This window comes from Fistularia commersonii, chromosome 15 (genome assembly GCF_037954325.1).
Source record: "Fistularia commersonii isolate RoL2024-O1a breed Wild chromosome 15, RoL_Fcom_v1.0, whole genome shotgun sequence".
NCBI lineage: Eukaryota > Metazoa > Chordata > Actinopteri > Syngnathiformes > Fistulariidae > Fistularia > Fistularia commersonii.
Window position 1 is genome coordinate 1867802 of NC_141298.1, and position 21350 is coordinate 1889151.

The 21350-nt window shown below is 40.5% G+C and overlaps 1 protein-coding gene across 1 annotated transcript in view; it reads right to left on the reverse strand.

The window, feature by feature from the left end:
• The window catches only part of kcnh2b (potassium voltage-gated channel, subfamily H (eag-related), member 2b), a 274422-nt gene that overhangs the window by 121456 nt on the left and 131616 nt on the right, over positions 1–21350 (reverse strand). The window contains exons 3-6 of the mRNA XM_086160609.1: positions 4809–4964; positions 3486–3699; positions 1587–1912; positions 1293–1504 (exon numbers count right to left, since the gene is read on the reverse strand). Coding sequence (XP_086016735.1) covers positions 1293–1504; positions 1587–1912; positions 3486–3699; positions 4809–4964 — 908 coding nt within the window. The remainder of the gene's footprint in view (positions 1–1292; positions 1505–1586; positions 1913–3485; positions 3700–4808; positions 4965–21350) is intronic.

The following is a 21350-nucleotide window of genomic DNA, read 5'->3' on the forward strand; positions in this document are numbered from 1 at the left end:
TCGGTTTCAATATTATGACATCTTTGACAAATACATGAAGTTGCCGTATTTCAGAGTACACAAACAGCAATAACAAGTAACAGTTGTGTAAAGTGATTAACTGTACCACAAAGTGACTGTTATGTATATTAATCTATTGCTCATTTTGAATTAATGAGAGAAACCAGCAGGACACTTAGACAGGTTCTTAGACATGCCTTTTGTAGGCTTTTTAACTTGGTGTCACACTAGTTCCAGCTTTGTCCCACTGTTCATCACACTTAAATGAATCACAGTGAAGAGACAGGCTTTAACAACAAACTGATTATCCTTGTGGGGTGTGTGGAGTCAATTTGTTTGTTTGTTTGTGTGTGTGTGTGTGTGTGTGTAAGACCACATATATACACATATAGAGATAGAAAGACAGAGGAAGACAGACCGAAATGTCCGAAAATAAATAGCTCTAGAGAGGAACCATTTAGAATGAAACCACAGTGTCCACACAATAATCACTTTCATTTTTCATACGAAACAGTCACAAACCACTTACAGCAATGTGCTGTTACTGTAAGAAAATGATCTTCCACTGGAAGAAATGCCCCTCAAGCGCCGCAGAATCCAAGGAGCTTTTACAGTAATATCAATCAGAAACATGGCCAAGATCATGAAAATGATACTCTAGATATTTCTCAGCTTTTAGTTTAATATACGTCCCGGATAATCATCCTTGAAATGGACACGTGATATTTTTCATCTGTAGATAAATTGAATGCAAAATAATGTATACACTGTGATGATATCTGACATATCAGCAACATGTCACCCTGTCAAAGCTGTCAACAGGGATATTTTTGCATCAGGCTAATATTGATGGTGACTTATGTGCAAACATTTTTTTGACATGGATTCAGCCAGCAAAAATAGCAGGAATTTAAAAGCATGTGTGGTTTTTACTATATCAAAAAAAAGGTCAAAAAAGTCATTTTTGACCCTTATTTTCATATAACTAGCTGTTGTAGCTGGTGTATCATGGTGTACATGATGAAGGGCCTTGAAATATTTACAATCTGCATTGTTGACTGTGTATGTTTCAAGATAAGGGCCCTTGGATCTTAAGACAAGGCATATCACAGGGGAAGGTTGTGTGAGCGTGATGCTGGTTTTAGAACCAGGTCAAAGTCAGGTAATAAAGATTTCATCTACTGCAGCCCAGGGTGACACCATGAATCGATAATCGTCACAGGTCAAACAAGCGCAGCCCTCGCTCTGATCATGTCGAACCAAAACACACCATGTACGACCTTTTGACTTACCTGGGTGACTTTCTCTGTCACGTTGTGTGTCCGGTCAATTAGCTTGCAAGGAGCTATGATGTCCATCTCCCCACTTGGCAGAGCAATAAGAGGGTCTGGTTTGAAATCCACAAAGTTGAGGGTGATCTGCGGGATTTTCGAGATGGTCCGGTAGCGCATGAGGTCCGAGTCCGAGGTGGAGTTCAGTATGTTCGACTTACTGTTCACTGCGCCTGCAAACACATGGGGGTGGCTGATGTGGGTTAAACCAGCAGAGATGATATATCAATCGTCACCTTGTTATGCATATCTCACCTGTGCTGCCCGGCCGGATACTTGTCCTCCGGTTCTTCCGATCCCAATCGGGCCTCATGGCCTCAATCTCGTCGACAGATGAGGCACGTCGCATGCTGTGGAAGCTCTCCCGAGAGCGGCTGTGTGACAAGGAGCAGTTGGAGCCAGAGGCGTCCTGGTTGAGGCTAAGACGGTGGTGTGGTGCTACACAGGGGGAGGACTGGGTGAGGGGGCCCACCAGGTGAGTACCAGGTTGCGGAGGCAGAGGAGGGGGCACGGAGGGCACAGAACCCAATAAGATACGGTGGTCCTCCTTGTGGTCTTCTGGCCAAACTCTTAAAGCTGACCTAGGAGACATAAAACATATTGTGAGGATGCTTCACTATGGAGATCAATCAGCTCAAAAGATTAACATATTATTCAGTTGTTGTTGAAATATTTCTTGGCATGGTGAGATTTGAATTAGCGCCTGTCACTGACTGTACCTTGCAATAAAACCTATGTCAGTAGTGTAAACATTTTTTTCCCAACATTCAGACTCCTGCGAACTTTGAATTTGTCTTTATAAGCTAAGAATCAACACACATAATTCATATATTTCAGGTTTTTGTGAAGGTGTAAGCTGAAAACATGCTTTTAATTGGCCTAGTTTACAGGAAATACTTTCATCTTTTTATATCAACTTTTCCATTTAGGGGAAACCCTATTCTCTGTATCCTCTTCTGTCATACCAACTAACTTCATTTCCTCTTTTGCTACATCAATAAATCTTCCTCCAGACCTCCTGCCTGTCAGGTCCAATCCCAGCATCCTTCTACAATAAATTCACTATCCCTCCTCTGCACATGAAGGAACCATCTCAGTCTGGCTTCTCTGGCCTGATCTACAAAACATCCAACATGTGCTGTTCCTCTGATAGATTAATTCCTGATCCTATCCATTCACGTCACTCCCAAAGAGAACCTCAAGATAACTCCTGACTCCAAGCTATACGCCACTGGTCTCACAAGTGTCTTGTACACTTTCCTTTCATTCTGGCTGATATTCTTCAATTACATAAGACCCACGACACTTTTCTCCACCCGTTCCAACCTGTTTGAACCCATTGCTCAGGACTAGTGACTGCAAGTACTTCAAATCCTGCAACTTCTTGATCACCAATGGGGGTCGTTGTTAACCCGGTCTTTGACCAATCTTGTATGAGATTAATAGGTTTGAACTTCTCTGTTACACCTACAGCACACCTCACCACTGTCTCACAGCAAGCATACATGTCCTGCACCAGTACTTCTCTCGACAACACACCAAGTACTCTCTTACTTTTCTCCCTACATTGGTTGTCCGGTCATCTGGAAGCTCCTCCTGACCACCCAGAACCTTCCTCAACTCCTCTCTGAAAACCATACAACACTCCTCCCTTTTCAGCTTCTACCACTTTGTCTTCTGCTAACTCTCTGGCTCTTCCTGTCATCACCCATATTCAGAGTCCCTAGTCTCAGTCCCTGACTCTTACCTTTCACCTGGCCTGTCATACCTTTCTCCTCTCCTTCTTCAACCCACAGTGACCCAATTTCCACTGGTACCCTGTAGGCTATCGGCACCAATGGCAGTCGTTGTTAACCAGGGCTTCGACCGATCCGGTATGAGATTAACAGGTTTGATTTGGTTTTGGCAAAAGTTTAACGCTTTAATTTCAAAGTATCTTTGCTTAAAAAATTTGCTTAGAAAATTAAATGATGCTTTTAAAATGGACTATGGATCCCTGCAAATTTCAGAGTATTCCTTTTCGAGAATCAATTTGAGGCCCAAGAAAACAGTAGTTTCATCATTTATGTTGTTTACATCCCGCCTATTTTGTCAAACGACTTTAAAATTATTCCAGAGGGTCGGTCATGATTAAAAGTGGTATCATGTATCTACCTGCTTCCACTGATGTGCTCCTGTTGCTCTGTTCCCAAAGGAGGAAGGGGCAAGAGCTCCCCCAGACTGAGCGACTCAGGACAGTGGTGGTCTGAATGCAGCGGCAGAGGCGTAGCGGTGGGAATCTGACCGGCCTCTTCGTCATCCAGAGACACTTTATTGTTGGACAGGGAGCGCAGCAGAGGAAGACGCAGCTTGAAGCCCCTTGGACGACCTGCAACCCAGAAAATGGTTCCCCCGTAACAGGAAAGAGAACAGGAGCAGCACTTTGAAAATAGGTAATATGTGAGAGCCTTCTGGCTAGACAATATAATGAAAGGGATTTTAGCTGGAGAGCACGAAGCCCATCTGATCTTCAAAGAAGATCTACAGTAATCCGGAACAGTAACATTGATCAGATTTGAGTTTTATCCTCAAAGTACCAAATAAGTCATCTGGTTTGGGCAAGCCAAATATTATGAGCGTCCTACTTGTGGTTTCAATGCTTTTACCCCGACTTATCCCCCTGGAACACTGAGGGTACAGACAATGAAAGAATGGTACACTTTACCAAACATGATTTGCCGGGAAATCCCGGGTTTCATGAAAATCTAAAATTACCAGCTTTTCCTGGAAGAATGTAATTTCATTTCTTATAAGAAACAATTGCTGTAATCCCTTAATCTAACTTAAATCAGTTGTGGTTTTTACATGCACAGACTTGAAACTAGACTACTGACCTTGTCATGAATTGCGAATGCTTTGCCGTGAAAGAAATTATATAAATTCTCCAGGTGGATTACAGCGACAGTTGTGTCAGCTCACTGAGCAACAACTAAATTTTTGAGAAAGGGGAATATAAATCAGCTGAGAGGCATGTTGAACAACTGCATCTATCAACATAAAAATTAAATCAGGTGTTTTTCACCCCAAGGCCAAGTTCCCCATATGTAGATTAGTATGATTGATAGACAGAAAAACAGCAGTTAGTCCAACTTAAAAGGGAAAAGAGCGAGGAACTCATATGCGAGGAAAAGGAGCATCGTAATTCACAGCCATTAGAAGATGCCTGTACCGCCAGTGGCTGCAGAATCCCACAAGACACACTCTGAAGTATAATCTCTTATTTTATCTAATGAGCTCTGAAGGGGAACATGATTTATTAAAATCACACCATACTGCGCGGGAGGAGAAAGGAGCAATTAAAAGCTTTCTTGCAGGTTTTGACAGAAAGTCACTGAAATTCAACATTAGAACATTGGGTGCCAAAAGACTAATGGTCATAACCTGTTTCTGACATAAAGGGGAGAAACCACATTGATCTTAATGAAAATAAAAAAGTACCGGTGACAAGCCAGGTAGGCAGGCGATGGTTGAGCTCCTGTTTGTGGTCTATGAATGTCTCCTCTGTCATGACCTCAAAGTTGAGGATGAACATGATCACCATGCCATCCTCATTCTTCACTGGCACCACATCCACCATGCACAGGAAGCACTGGCCTGCAGGGGGGACACAGTGACAGCTTGATCAGATTTATTGCATCAAAGAGGAACTTTTGATGCGGCAAGAAATGTTTATTTCTTTAACCTAAAACCCAGCATAGAACCCTGAGCTTCTGTTGGAAGAATTGAGTATTTATGTATAACAACAGAAATTCAATTATGTGCAAGATGCTTGTGGTAATAAGGTGCTAAAACATAGCTATAGAGATTATCCAATAACAAAACGTGTCATTTTCATAACCATTTTCCTTTAGCTTTAGATTTTTACAAAGATCCATTAAAATATCTGCATTAATATGGTCTGTAACAACACTGTCGTGTACCTTATAAGAGCGCACAGATGTGCAATACTTTGAAGGCAATAGCTTATACACACTTATTACACATAGACACATACACATACACACTCTGTCCCCTTATTAAATGTGCCGCTGTATTTAATGCGGCCACTATCTTGCATATGAGGACGGGCATGTTCACTTAATCTGCCAAAAAAAGAGCTAAGTAAGCGTGAAATTAGACCGCATATGACATTAAGTAGCTGTGAATTGTTTTTCGCCAGGCCCACACTGTAAAGAACAAATAGACAACAAGAGAAGGTGCTTCTCTACTAGAGACACAGCAAAAATGTAAAAGATTCATTAGACAGCCAAAGAGCAGACTGAGAAATACAAATATAATCAACTCTTAATTCAGTAACTAGTGACGATACACATTGCGACTATGTATAATAACATAACACAGTAAATGTCGCACTAGAAATTGATCATCTGCATTGTGCTGCTTTTTTTAACAATGTATTCAGAAGTCAGTACTTCAAGAAAAAAAACACATATTGACAGAAGTGAATCCGGCTTCTTCAATCTGTGTTTTGGATGATTGTATTACTGTTCTATAATGCAGAATTACACTGGTGTTATGATTATTCTTTTTAGAATTGTCCATTTGTAAATGTTTTGGAAATCAGGCTTTAGAATCACTGTTAGAAAAACCTATTCAAAGCTCATTAGCACAATGTCAGATCTAAACAAATCTAACTCTAAACTCAGTCCAGTCAAGGAACGTTGGCTGGTTTCCTGGCACAACTATAAGGACAGAGATTAACAAAATGAGATGATTATATACGGTCGAAGAACCTTAGAGATACAAGCGGTACTGGAAATGATCTACATTATGGCAACTTCAATGAAGAGATTCCAAGATGATCAATAATGTAACAACTGATTTGTGCTTGGAATAATTATTTGCAGCAATGTGGGGTATGAACACTAGGAAAGATAGAAGAAAGAAACAAAAGAGAGACATTTCCCAAGATCCCGTAAGTAGCCTGCTTCTTTGCATAATGATCAAGAAAAAAGAAAAGAGAAATCACAAGTTGAGAGAGATTAGATAAATCTCAATTTTGTGTATTTTAAAAAATATTTTTTAACTTTTTTACTGCCTCACTTGATAGCAGTTAAATACACTAAAATAAATAAGAAATTGTTTTAAAAAGGTTCTTTCGTATTGAAATATGGTGGCAAATTTTCAATTGACCTTTGCTACATTAAGGAATCTGATGTTTCCATGTGCAATTTCTTGACCAACATAACAATAACTTGCAGACAAAACAAACAAACAATCAAATAGACAAACAAACCTAAGTAGCTAAATACATCATATATGTAAATGCCGAAAGACATTTTGCGGGAAATTTCTCTAAGCTACTTTGCACTTTTGATAGTTTTTCTGTTTCTTCCTGCTCTGTAAGATCTCTTACCGGGACAGTGATGGTCAGCAATGGATCCTACTAACAGCAGCTTCAGCAGGTTCGGTGGTGTAGGGCACTCCAAGCCGACATGGTATGTCGTAAAACCCAGCATACGGTGAATTTACTGCATTTCTACCTCACTCACACGCCATTCATTTTCCATCATGGCCTGAGAGTGGGCCGAAATCCGATTGGACAGCATCATAATCCCAACCCCAGAGAGGAAAAATATGAAAAACAGGGAAAACTAAAGGATTACACCATCTGGACATATCTAGCTGTGCCCCTATGCACGTGTGTTTGTGCATTTGTGTGTGTGTGTGTTTGGGTGTGTGTTTGGGTGGGTGGATTGGTTGTTGCGCGTGGGTTTATGTGCTGATAGGCACATATTTAGGTATAAGTAAAGACTCATATTCATTCAAAAGCTCGTGGGTCATTTCCGTTCATGGCTCCTTTCATGGTCAGCTGAACAAAATAGATCATACCATCAATCAGTCGCACCTAATTTTGTTTTACATGGCACCGAGCTGTATGCCCAGCAATGTATCTAAGCCAGTTGGAAGTAGATAACACATATTTTAAATTGGCACAGTATTTCATGATATTTTATTGTGAAAAAATATATATTTCATTTATCCTTAATGTGACTTGGAAGTCAAGTTATGAGTGATTGCATCATTCATACTATCTTGTTCCATGTAGTAACAACACCAGCAACACTTCCTGACAGCTGACTATGACCCATGAAAGAAATCAGACAGAGTCGGCGTATTTTCCTTAATAAGGTTAGATATAGATCTGAGCTGAGCTTATGGACATGATCTGCATATGGTCATCCTAGAATGCTCAAATCTGCAGAATTGATAATAATAACCTATTCACCTAGCTTCATATGTTATTGGATAAGATTCACACATAACACTATCACAAGTAGCATCGCTCCAGTGTGTCCAGAGTCATTTGACAAAATTAATTTTCGCATTTGATGCACAAGCTTCTGCGGCTTAAGAGCCGACTGGTGTCAAATGGCAGCTATCAAAAGACATTAATCAATAATAACTTAAAGCCCGAGACAGTCCTCAACATTAGCAACAGGATGACTTTAACACTTCTATTGTTTCTTTATTATCCATTTTCACGGTCTCAATCGGACTTATTTCTTCTGCTGTCATTGCTGATATTCAAGAATTCTGAATAATTCAACTTCCAGCTATTCCCAATCATCACTGCGTGTCATTATATATCTGTCAGCGCGGTTCCAAAAGAAGGACCCAAAAATTAACTTTTAGAGAGGATGGATGGAAGACTTATTTAAAAGACTTAGAAGAACTTATTTAACATGTATTGCTGGTATTACTAATATTCAGCTGAGCACGGAAAGATTCATTATCAGTGACACTCACAAAGTGGGAGCTTGATGTCCACTGAACCAAGTGTATTTCACAAAAACATCTGTACTAAAACATGTCTCCTACCACTCTGTTAAACAGATTAAATTGGATTAATGGATTCTTTCACTGATTCTAATTACTGTCACATGAGCAGTAATTCAGAATTCACAGCACAAGCCCTCTGTCACTGGGGATTTCGTTTTAAGGTCACATGTTTCCGTGGGGCAGGTGGATCTCATTCTTGGAAACATCGGCCATTATTCACGATCACTGCGCTATTATTTACTTGATTGACACACTTTGTTGGTAAAGAATATCTTTGTTTGCATTAAGAGGCTGAATAAGCAATGTGTCTTCATGGACAACAGATGCGACACACCAAACACGTGTGATGTCATGTGCGCACACACACACACACACACACACACACACACACACACACACACACACACACACACACACACACACACATGCACACACATGCACAGACACACACACACTATAATTCAGGATTAAACATTGACAAAAGAGGATTTAACTTCACTTTAATGTTTTATATAATGCAGGATAGGACACAATCAGTTGTTATATTTTAGTCCTTATCAAATAACAGCTCTTTGTGTTTATATATATATATATATATATATGTATATACATTTATTTGTAAAAATAATACAAATTTATAGAAATGTATAAATGTGTGTATATATATGTGATTGTGTCTCATTATTTGCAATAAATTGCATTAAAGTTATACGGTAAGATTTTCACGGGAGGATTCCGCATTGAGCTTTGAGGTTATCAGGGCAAAAGCTGTTTCTTTAAATTCTCTGTTTGGATTTATTCCAATTCAGTGTGTCCCAGCTGGTAATCTGATGCAGGGTTGATGATTTACAAAACTCCAGGAGATTATCACAATGCACTAAAACACATCCAAAAAAAAGATGGAGAGTTCAGGGTATTTGCACCACGCAATGGACAGCGGTCAGGCAAAAGGGGAAGTTGGCAGAAACTGACAGAAACTTTGGAAATTGACCAGGAGCAATTGGAAGTATTAACAAAGCTAATTTGGCTATAGGTACTTATGTCAATTTTATAATCCTTTTAAATCCTGAGACATGGCTCCAAAAATCCAGCATCCGTTTGACTTCTAAATATAACAATGGTGGGCGCTGTCCGGACCCTCACCCCGCTCCCTTCCATGATGCCTCCACTGTGTACTACTAATGCAGTATGTATTCCGTCTACTGGATTAGTGGAGAAATGCAAGATCAAACATGGAGACTCATGTGCTGGACTTGTGGGTTAATACAACAAACATGTACTGCAAAAAAATAAAAAATAAAGGGAACACTTAAATATGCAAACACTCAGGAATGGCGTGGCGCAGGAGGTAGAGATGGAGGTAGTCTTTGGACCCTGTTCGATTCTCGGCTCCGACTACACTTTTGAAGTGTTGTTGAGCAAGACACTGAACCACTAACTGCTCCCCTTCCACTGATGGGTGGCAGCCTACTGCTCATGGTTCATCCATGATGGGTTCATTGCAAATAAATTTCCCCTCGCGGATTAATAAAGGATAAATTACAATTTTTAGAATTATCACAATGTAACTCCAAGTCAATCACACATCTGTGAAATCTAACTGTCCACTTAGGGAGAAACATCATTTTGACTTGTTTTAAGGACATTGTATCAAAGTTGAAAACAGCCTGGATTGTGTTTTTCCACTTTTAATTTGAGTGTGACTCCAAATCCAGACCTCCATGGGTTAATAGATTTGATTTCCATTGATCATTTATGTGTGATTTTGTTGTCAGCACATCAACAATGTGAAAAATAAATTATTTCATAAGAATATTTCCTTAATTCAGATCTAGGAAGTGTTATTTTAGTGTTTACTTTGTATTTTTAAGCAATATACATTTCTAGATACAAGGATTCAAACTTCCAGAACTCATAAACTTCTAAAATCACTTGTACCCCCAATGAGGTACTTATTGCAGAGATGCAGCAAATCGAGGTTTGGGGTCCCTGTGTTGAAGAGTGAAAAGTGTACGTAAGTAAAATGTTATGCAAAACCTTACCGTGAGTATATGCCTCCTGGGGGAAACCAATTGTGATCATTTGTGTTTGCTTTTGAATTCCTTATCAGAGCAAGTGATTTGAGAGAAATGCTTAGATCGGCAACATTTAACACCCAAAGAGCCATTTGGACCTGGTTTCCACGAAAAAGAAAACACTGGAAGCTGCAATTACTTTTTGACGTCTAAAATAAGGATGCCACTGTAAATATTGCTTTTTCTTACTTTTGCACTTTGTATAAACAACTATATTTTGCCTTCCTGGGGTTGAAAGTCTCAACAAATTGACAGTGTTTTGGCGTCTATACCGGCTTCCATGAGTGTGATGTTTATTTTGAGCAAATCGAAAAATAATAAATATAATTTTGTTTTAATATTCCAAGATCACAATAATCTTCCAATTTAGAACTAAAATTAAAAAAAGGAACTAACACAAATAGAATACACTTCAATTAAATAATAACAATTTATTTTCCCAAGTCACTCGGAGCCACAGTGTAAGGATAAAAGAGCCGCGGGTTGCCGACCCCTGGTGTGGATGGATAAATTTGAGAATGCCAAAATGCCAGCAGCTCAATGGATGCTATTTCGATCTGGCCGTAAAGTCTGACCTCCCCAGAAACGAACAAGGTACATGGGAATTTCCCCTGGGAGACAAAGATCAAGTAGTCCGTTCAAAAAAGCCACATTAACCTAATCGTCACCGTCCATCTCACAGGGGAATCCCTCCAACCATTCTCAGGGTTGAGCCACCACCCTGATGATTCTTTAGTTACTATGGAGTCACAAAAGTCACCTGCGTACATAACATAGAAGGGAATAAAGGGAATAAAAACAATAATTGCAGCTTCAAACTGGCCAGAGCAAACCACAAGGTGGCATGGTACTGCAACTTATCCATGTTATTCCTTGAGGTAATATGCATATTTGCAATTGGACTGACTACTCTCTCACTGGCTCTCTCTCTCTCTCTCAAATCACAGACTACATACATATATACACACATCCAGATACAGACGTACACAAACGTGTTCCAGTTGAAGCGGCAAGGCAAGAAATTTGGATTAAAAGATATGGAAAAAGATGTATTGAAGTATGTCTGGGACATCAGCTGTTGTTTGATATAGGATGTCATGTTACGCGCCTTTCAGCAACAGCACATACACATACACAAACGCACATGTCACATGAAGTTGACCCAAGCTTGTTGCAAATTATGTTGGAAGGAGGAATAATGGAAAAAACAAAGTTTCCAGACAACAATTTTCAACCCTAACAGAGACAAATTACCAACTGCCGAACCCAGCGTCAAAGTACTTGGTGTTTGCTGATTTGTGTTACAGTGCATGTCCATGTATGTGCTTACGCAGTGAGAATGATAACAAATAAAACTGTGTGTGGAAGGTGTGCAGTTCCTGTTTCATAACGTGTATCTCACCTTGACTCTCTGTTATTAGGAAATGGGAAATAAAGGGCTGCAGAGAAGCTCCGCATGTGATCGATGCAGTGGGGCTGATGGGGAGTTTACAGAACTTGTGACATTTGTGACAGAGATTCATTACTCCTTTATTCTATGTATTTATGAATTGATTAATTGATTCATTTATTTATTATTGATTACACATGATAAAAATGATCTAAGAATGCACAACACTGAGTGTCAGGTCAGCAAAAAAATAGTGAGCCCTCAAAAATCATCTTCAAAATATGTTACAATGAAAAAAAAACATCAAGTTAAGTTAAAGTCAGACTTAAACTGGTTGAAGAATCAGAGAAATTTTGTAATTAAATATTACATTATTTTCAAGCATTTTGGGGGGTTGTAATATTTTAACTTGAAGTAATCATTTGGGGTAGATGACATAAATATCTTGATTATCATCAAACTTATTGTTTCTCAGCACGGCAATCATTCTTTGCGTCATTTTCAATTTTTACCTCACTTTTATTGCAAAATAAATGAGGCCAAAAAAATGAAACCGGGAACCAATGAGATCTCTTTCTCATTGTGACTATCTCCTCATAACTTAACAATATTTTAGAGTTCATTAAAAATGTCTGTTTCCAATTAAGAGTGCTCCTTTCGCCAGCTAGCAATGAGTCCTGCTTTCCACACCCTGCTCAATCTATCGGACAAAGAAATTCGACATCTGTAAAGGTGGTTTTAAATTAGGTCAGAGGTCTGCTGCATCTCCCAAAACACTCCCACACAAAATGTGTCTAAATGTGTCCTTGCAAGGGTGTGTGTGTGTGTGTTTGTGTGTGTGTTATGTGTCTAAAGGATCTATAGGCACTTTGACTTTGTCTAACAAGGAGATACTGTGTGAGAAGAAATTGTCGAAATCACACAGCATCAGTGGCTAGATGAGGCGTACCTTGTATTCGGCTCACGTCAAACCCAGATTACATGTCAGAACAGCAGGCAAGTAAAACAGCGCAAATGAAGTTCAATGCTGCTTTTAAGTGGAAAAGCACATACATCTGACACCCTGATTTATTTGAAGGTATTGCTATGTATTGCTGGTGTTCAGCTGCAGATTACATGTCAGGGTAGTTTCAAAGCTGCATGGCATGAAAAGCATAAAGGTAAGCAGCTATCGACACGTCTTGGTCTCGGTCTTGTTTCTTTGTCATTGATTTCACTAACTTTTCACAAACTTTGTAAAAGTATTAATGGTAAAATTATTACTTTGTATTTTTTCTTTCTTTTTGGGGAATCTTTTTAGTCTCTTTTCCCTAATTCTCTTATAAGTGCCAGAAATTTGCAAGTTACTTTTAATGAATTCCCCTGTTGATGATTTCCAGTTTTTCTGTTGTTTTTAATGATTATTAAAGCTATTATTGTACCATGTACCTACTAGAACTACACTAAGTAATTTCAAATAATTTGTTCCTATCCCTCCGAACCCTCATTATCCCCACGGTGTCTCTATCACACTCTTACTTTCTAAACTTATCACGCTTTCTATCCCAACCAGTTGAGACAGAAGGTTGCTCACATTGAGCTTGGATCAGTTCAAGGTTTCTGGCTTGAACTGATCCAAGGGCGTTTTTTTTCCTTGCTACTGTCACCATGTGCTTGCCCCTCAGGGACTGTTGGATTTTCTTTAAAACATTTAAAGAGTGTGGTCCACACCTGGGACTCCTAGAGGGGCTGCTAAAGAGCGCTCCTATTGAGGACTCCCTCGTTCTGCTGGGAGACTTCAACGCCCAAGTGGGCAACGACAGCACAACTTGGAAGGGCGTGATTGGGAGGAGCAACCCCCCCCCCCCCCCCCGATCTGAACCCGAGTGGCGTTTTGTTATTGGACTTCTGTGCCCCTTCCAATGAGGAATTAGCGCCAGGGGACTCTGGGGCAGACACACCTATTTCCGGGGCTGAAGTTGCTGAAGCAGTCCAAAAGCAGGGTCCTGGGGGTGGATGACACCTGCCCTGGATTCTTCAAGGCTCTGGATGCTCTGGGGCTGTCCTGGCTGGCACACCTATGCAGTATTGCAGTGCAACTGGACTGGCAGACCGAGGTGGTGATCTCCCTTTATAAAAAGGGAGATTGAAGGGTGTGCCTCAACTACAAGGGGATCACACTCCTCAGCCTCCCTGGCGAGGTCTATATTGCAGAGCTGGAGAAGAGGGTCTGACGGGTCATTGAACCTTGGCTCCGAAAGGAGCAGTGTGGTTTTTATCCTGGTGGTGGAACAGTGGACCAGTGCTATACCCTCAGCAGGGTCCTCGAGGGGGGTATTGGGGTTTTCCCAACCAGTCTACATGCATTTGTGGATCTGGAGAAGGCATTGCACCATCCTGTGGGGGTGCGATGGGAATATGGGGTACTCTCTGTTAGAGATAGGGTGAGAGGTTTAGTCATCTGGGAGGAGCTTGGAGTAGAGCCACTGCTCCTCAACATGGAGAGGAGCCAGATGAGGTGGCTGGGGCATCTGGTCAGAATGCCTACTGGACGTCACCCGGGGGAGGTATTCTGGGCATGCCAATCTGGAAGGAGACCACAGGGAACACCCAGGATACGCTGGAGAGACTATGTCCTCAGGCTGGCTTGGGAACACCTTGAGATCCCTCCAGAGGAGCTGGAGCATGTGGCAGGGGAGAGGGAGGTCTGGGCCTCACTCCTCTGCTGCTGCCCCCAGGACTGGACTTCTGATAACCAGGGGAAGATGAATGGATAGATGGTCCACACCTGTTCTGCTTGTAAAGTTTCATGAGACAATTTGTTGTGATATGGTGTGATGTAGATAAAATCTGACTTGATGTTTGTAATTATTAAAATTATATTGATTTTTCTTACATGTCAAATCAGGAATATGTGAACACTCATATTTGGTTACAAGCCCAAATGTAAATCCCCTCAAGTGGTTTATTAGTTAATTCATTGGCTATCATATAGCATATATCATTATATATGCTTCATATAGCTTTCAGACATTATTATTTGTGGAGTGGAATGCTTTTAAATTGACTAATTGACCTTCTTTTCCACTTAACTGAAAGACATAGCATAGTTAATTAATCAAAAAAAAAAGGAAAAAGAAAGAGCAGGGGCCTCATGTTGAAGCTGAAGTGAGGTGCTCTAGGAAATGCATTTTACAACCAATCTATCATTCACATCCTGTAGCTTTGTCTGGACAGGATTCACTTCAAAAGTTATCCGAAGATTAATTAAAGCTCAGTGTACCTATACTATCTATAAGGTAATGTGAATTTGATCGAGATGGTCTCATTAAAAAGGGAGGTATGGGATGTTGCTATTCTCTCCGAGAGCCTGCTCAATTAATAAGACCTAGAAATGATTTTTTTTCCTTTACTAAATTACTTTTTCTTCTTTTTTTTTCCATTTCATGAAGCAGAGTATGTGAAGATGTGTCTCTAGACCGGTGAACGCTATACAGTAGCACAGAATGAGTGGACATTTATGGCTGCACCATAAATTATTAAGTATACCCCACAATAAGTACCTATGTGGGTGAAGTATAAATTATGCAAAAAATAAGAGAGACTTAATAGTATGACCATCTGACAATAATTCCTGTCCCCGACAGTCAATGGCAATAACAAAATTCTACTTATGAAGTTGCATGGACCTTTTAAATATTTACAAGGTCCCCACTTCTCTGTTGTAAGGAATATATCTACGAGCTAATTAACACCAGATGTGTCATGTGCAGTGTGAAGCTGTAAGTAAAGTAAAGAGTTTCTGAGTGTGATGCTGTTAATTAATAGATTATTTATGAGAATGGCATTATGGCTACACATTCTGAATGACTAAACAGTCTTGCTATTGACACTTGTTGATTTCTTTTAAAATACAAACAGAAAGGTTATGGCAGGCCGTGATGATGTAATTGCTTGCTGTAGTGTGTGTGAAAAATAATGGACAGGTGAAGAAAGACTGAAACAGTAGACTTGGGTCACCCTACATAGTAGCAGTGGTTATCATTCATTCGTTCATTATCTATACCACTTTTCCTGCAGTTAGGATCATGTGGTGTCTATGTGTGTTGATGTGGGGGGGGGGGGGGGGGGGGGGGGGGGGGGGCATAGGGTGAGAGGAATGGTTCACCCAGCTGAAACATTTGCCGTTCAATCATAGGTTGTTTTTTCCAAACAGGAAAAAATCATGTGTTTGGAATCAAACCCAGGACCATCTTGCTGTGAGGCCGAAGAGCTAACCAAGACATCCCAATAAGGCCGCAATGGTTATCATGCCAAAATAAAATAACATTCACAAATATCTGTATATATATCAATATATATATATATATATATATATACAAACACACACACACACATATATATATGTATATGTGTATATCAGTGACATGAAGTCAGTAGAGGCAGCAGGTCACCTGTCATCACAGAAGGAAAAAAATGCTAAATTAAAAAAAATAAATCAAATGGTTATATTTATTCAGTGATTTGTACTATAAAGTTATTTTCCATGTAGCTTCACCATTTTTATTTTTATTTTTATCTTTATTTTTTCAGAATCGCGGTGACATGGCAACCAGCTGAGCCCACTATGGATTGCGCAATGATTCTGCTAACTGTGCTAGCATGCTATGCACTGAGACCATAGTGCTGTCTCTGTGGATGTCACTATTAAAAAAACACTTTTAATATATAAACTAAATTTCCGTAGTTTAGCTGACGTGTCTAATGTTTTTTGGCAACAACTGTAACGTGTTTCTTTTGTTTCTCGTAATCATAAAACCAGTGCGAAGAGACATTAAGTGAGGCACGTAGTGACGGTGCCTCATGGTAGGGGGCACCACTAATTCCAGGGATCCTTCTGACTACTCAGCTACAGAATAATAGAATTAGCAACAGCAAGCTACAGTAAACAGTAAGCAAGTCAAGTGCAGCCATCCAGCTATTTGTTTGCCAATCTCATTGGGCTGTATAGCTCACAAATGGTGAGGGATGAATGTAAATCTTCTGGGCAGCTTCTCAACTTTTTGGCCCAGAAAGATCTCATTCAAACTGTTCCTGAGGCAACAGGTTTGTTTATTTAAGAACAAACATAAATTGTTTGATTTATACTTTATTTAATTATAAAAATTAAAATTTGGCAAATGAAAGCTTATCATATCATTCACATAATCACAATGCCATGTGCAGTAAAATCTATTAAAAAAAATCTAGTTTGATGCCACTAATCATACTGATCAATTGACATAGGCTTGGTTCAGTGGACATTCCTGCACTCGCTGTTAACATGCTTACTTTACGCACAGCTATCATAAGAAAAAGATAGAAACTCCCCAAACTAAAGAGCAAGTTATCAAAGTTCATAGGAAAAGAAACACAAACCAATCATCACACTGTAAAAATATAGAGCATGCTAATGTGCACTGAGCATGTTGATATTCAGGATACAAAGGGCAGTGGGACACTGCCATTTGGAGGTTACTTTGCCATTTTAAATAGAGGGATTTTTTTTGAATGAGAAATTATGAGAATGTAAATGGATTTCATGGTCCTTGACAAAGGGCAGGCTCACAATGGGCAGCTGCGGACGTGGGCCGAGGAATTTGCATAAAATCAAGCAAACAATTAAAGTGTTAGTTTTATCTTTTAAACTCACATACTGGTATGTACATTTACTATTAATCTTAGTTAAGCAGTTAGTACAATGGACTACATGATTTCCTTTTTGCATAATCCTGCATTTATTAATATTTGCCTTTCATATTTACCTTTCAGCAATTTTCTGACCACCTCTCCCAGCTAACATCATATTAATGACTGCAAGTGGGGCTTTAGCTCATGTTCATGCAGTCCCAGGCTTGCGTCTAGACATCTTGAGACCCATTGGCACCAGGGCATGGAGTGTGATATTATCAATTGCTTGGACAAATATTAGAAGAATAATACATTCAACAGGGTTATACTAGCATTAATTTACTAATTATCCAAACAACTTATCCTACTCTCAGGGGTGTGAGTAGGCCAGAGCTTATCCCAGCTGTCATTGGACGAGAGGGGGGATTCACCCTAGAATCACCCTCAATCACCAGGCCACATATAGCGACATCCAGCCATTCACTCATTCACCATTCAATAAAATCGTTGCATCTTTTTGGCCTGTGAGAAGAAACACGAGAACCTGGAGGAAATACACGCAGACACAGGGAGATCATGCAACGCCCGCACACATACGACCCCCGTCGTAATCCAACCAACGACCTTCTTCATCCTTCATGCTGCAAGTCGGAAGCGCTAACCACTTTGGCACTGCAGATGGTGATAAGTGTTATTGCCAAACAGGCCACTCAGCTTGTTAACTGTAATGAGGCAGTTGCCTGTATGGGACTGGGGGAAAGACAGTCAAGAGAGGTGATGGATCAAGGAGTAGCAGTGATATATAGAGGGAGAAAGTGAGTGGTGGGAGAGAGAGAGGGAGCCAGGGGATGGATTTACACAAGACTAATGCCTCCAGCTGACAATGAGAAAGCATGTTTTAAGTTTATATAGCAAACACTCCGCTCAATTGAATGAATTGAGTACAACATCAAACTTGCTGTGCAGTGTGAGATGATGGCACGCTCAAACATAGGGTTTGATACAGGTCAATAAAATGTCACCAGGGGGCAATGGTAATTTTGTCCCCATCCGTTTGTTTGATCGGTCTACGCTGCAAGGAGAACTGAGTAATTGAGTAACTAAGCTAGCTGATGGGTTAGTAAATATGGGCCGAAGCAGTAATCACACTGGGTGTTGAATCTCCTGAATTTCTAACACTATCAATGCCCCTGGATATCTTAGACTGCATTTTAGTCTTGGTCGTACTGCAACATATGGGGAACATTTTGAAGCTTGGACCAAAGCTGGTGGTACAAAATCATCTATTGTCTGGGAGGAAAAAAAAAAAACATGATATATTTGGCTTAAGTGAGATTTCACACCAGCAGCCTGTTTTCATTGGTCAATATTATTTTCCTTTCTTTCTTTCTTTCTTTCTTTCTTTCTTTCTTTCTGCTATGCCCAGTGCTTCACCCAGCACTGCACCCACCGATGCGCCTCCCGGTCCCCCGCCGGAGGAAAAACCTGTTTTCAATCGTTTTCTGAGGTCCCACTCACTGTGTTCTACAAGCCGGTGCCTCAGCCTCAGCAGGGCTGGCCATACAAAGTTGGTTTCTTTTTTACAGCCAACCTCTTCCTCCCTCTATGCATTGAGAGAATCTAGACAGATCACCACTATTAGGCTGGTGAACAGCTGCCAAGTAAATATGTTGTGCCCTTCCAAACTATCTGAAACAGTTTGCAATTGATTGTTCCAGCCACGAGTGAGAACACTGACCATAGCTTCCCCTCGCTGACCATCCTGCCACACATTGGGGCCTGCTGCTCAACTGTAAGACCCCAGAATTAAAGAAGTTTTACTCATCCAAGTGGTACAGAAGGGTGAGGTTCAAGGCATGCCAAGCTAAATTGATTGTCACCCAATTGATCCATGAGGCAAGGGAGAACTGGGGAGATCTGTCAGTTTTGTGGTCATATCTTGCCAGTGTCTACAGATCAATTCCACACAAACTGGTGACAATGACGGTGATGGCATACCATGTCCCAGAGAAGATCAAATAGATTATCCTGTAACTACTATGGTAGCTTCAGTTTAAGATTTACATCTGGGAGCATAGCATATGTATGGCATCAGCTGGAAAAAGGCATAATCACTGGTTGCACTATATCAATGGTGCTGTTTGCTCTAGCAATGAACATGCTTATTAAGGTAGCAAGTGGAATATTGGGGTCCCCTGTCAATGTCTTCCATGTGTCTCCCCACAGTTTGAGCTTTCATTGATGATTTGACAGTTGCATCAACATCAATCATCACTAACAGGATGTCATTGGCTCTTTAAGTTCTTGAGAGGCTCATCATGTGGGCAAGAATGTCCTCAAGCCTGCCTGCCTGCCTGGAGGACAAGCAGCAATTCCATGTTGATGGAGTTCTACTCCAGTCAGTCACAGAGAAGCCTGTGAAAAGCCTTGGAAAGTTCTCAGATAGTAATAATTAGTTCATCCTTTTTTAATCCCCGTGCGGAAATTCGTTCTCTGCAGTTAACCCATCATGGATGAACCATGAGCAGTAGGCATACAATCAACCAGCACCAGGGGAACAGTTAGGGGTTTAGTATCTTCCTCAACAACACTTGGACACACTAGGAGGAGACTGCTGGCCACAGTTGAGGGCTTTTAATGGAAAATAAGCCTGTGCAGGCTTCCTGGCCTACCAAGGTGCCTCAGCAGCATTGTCCTTTATGGCCATGCCAACAAGCTCCAGCCCCATCTCACCTTTCTGGTAGAAGAGTTTAAGATCACCAGAATCATGAAGTGGTTGTCTATGGACAATATCATGATAATACTATAATGATTATGATTGAGATGAAGATACTGAGGTTGTGGTAACAACCTCAGTATCTGTAGGGAAAAGCCGAAAAGAAAAGAAGAAGACGATTATCATAATTATTATTATCATTAAAATTAGATCTAGATATTGTCCTTGCTGGACCACCATCTGGACAAATGTGTCTAGAGCACTGAAAATTACTTGGAGAAAATCACTGTCAATTCCATTGGTACAAACAACAACAGAGGATTTTCACAGCTTTAGTAGCTTTAATTACAACATGCCACCATTCTATATGAATTAAACGGCAAAAAGAAAAGCTCGACATAAGGGACTGGAATAATTAAAGCCTTGACAAGCTCTTTTGTCAGTTCTTTTTTTCAAGCTTAATTAATGCCGTGTGTTTAGCAGCCTCAGATTTTCACAGTCTGGAATATATTCTTTCTCAGACACTACTGCTTGAGCTGATCCCAGCCACGCTATACAATTACTGTAATTCTAACAGAAACATAGTTGGGTGTCCTGCTCTCTCTGTCTCCCTCTCTCACCAATTCACTTGAATTATGTTAGTTTCTGTTAATATCATTATCATTGTTCTTCTTCTTCTCCTTTCAGCTTTTTGATTCAGGGGTCGCCATAGCAAATCAACCCTTTCCATCCAACCCTATTCTCTGTATCTTCCTTTCTCATACCAACAACCTTCATATCCCCTCTCACTACATCCATTAATCTTCTCATTGGTCTTCCTCTAAACCCCCTGCCTGGCAGCTCCAATTCCAGCATCCGTCTACCAATATATTCACTATCCCTCCTTTGTACATGACCGAACCATCTCAGTCTGGCTTCTCTGACCTTCTCTCCAAAACATCTAACATGTTCCATTACTCTGCTAGACTCATTCCTGATTCTATCCGCCCTTGTCACTCCCAAAGAGAACCTTAGCATCTTCGTCTCTGTGACCTCCAGCTCAGTCCCCTGTCTTTTCGTCATTGCCGCTGTTTCTGGGACATACAGCATAGCTGGTCTCAACAGTCTCTTGTACAACTTTTCTTGATTCTGGCTGATAGTCCTCATCACCCCTGACACTTTTCTCCACCCATTCCAAGCTGTTTGAACCTGTTTCTTTACCTCTTATCCAAACTCTCTGTTGCTCTGGACTAAGTCCTTGAAATCCTCCAGCTTCTTGATCTCCACTCCCTGTAGCCTCACCGTTCGACCTGAGTTCCTCTCATTCACACACCTTTAGTCTGTCTTGCTGCGATGAACCTTCATTCCACTCCTGTCCATAGCATATC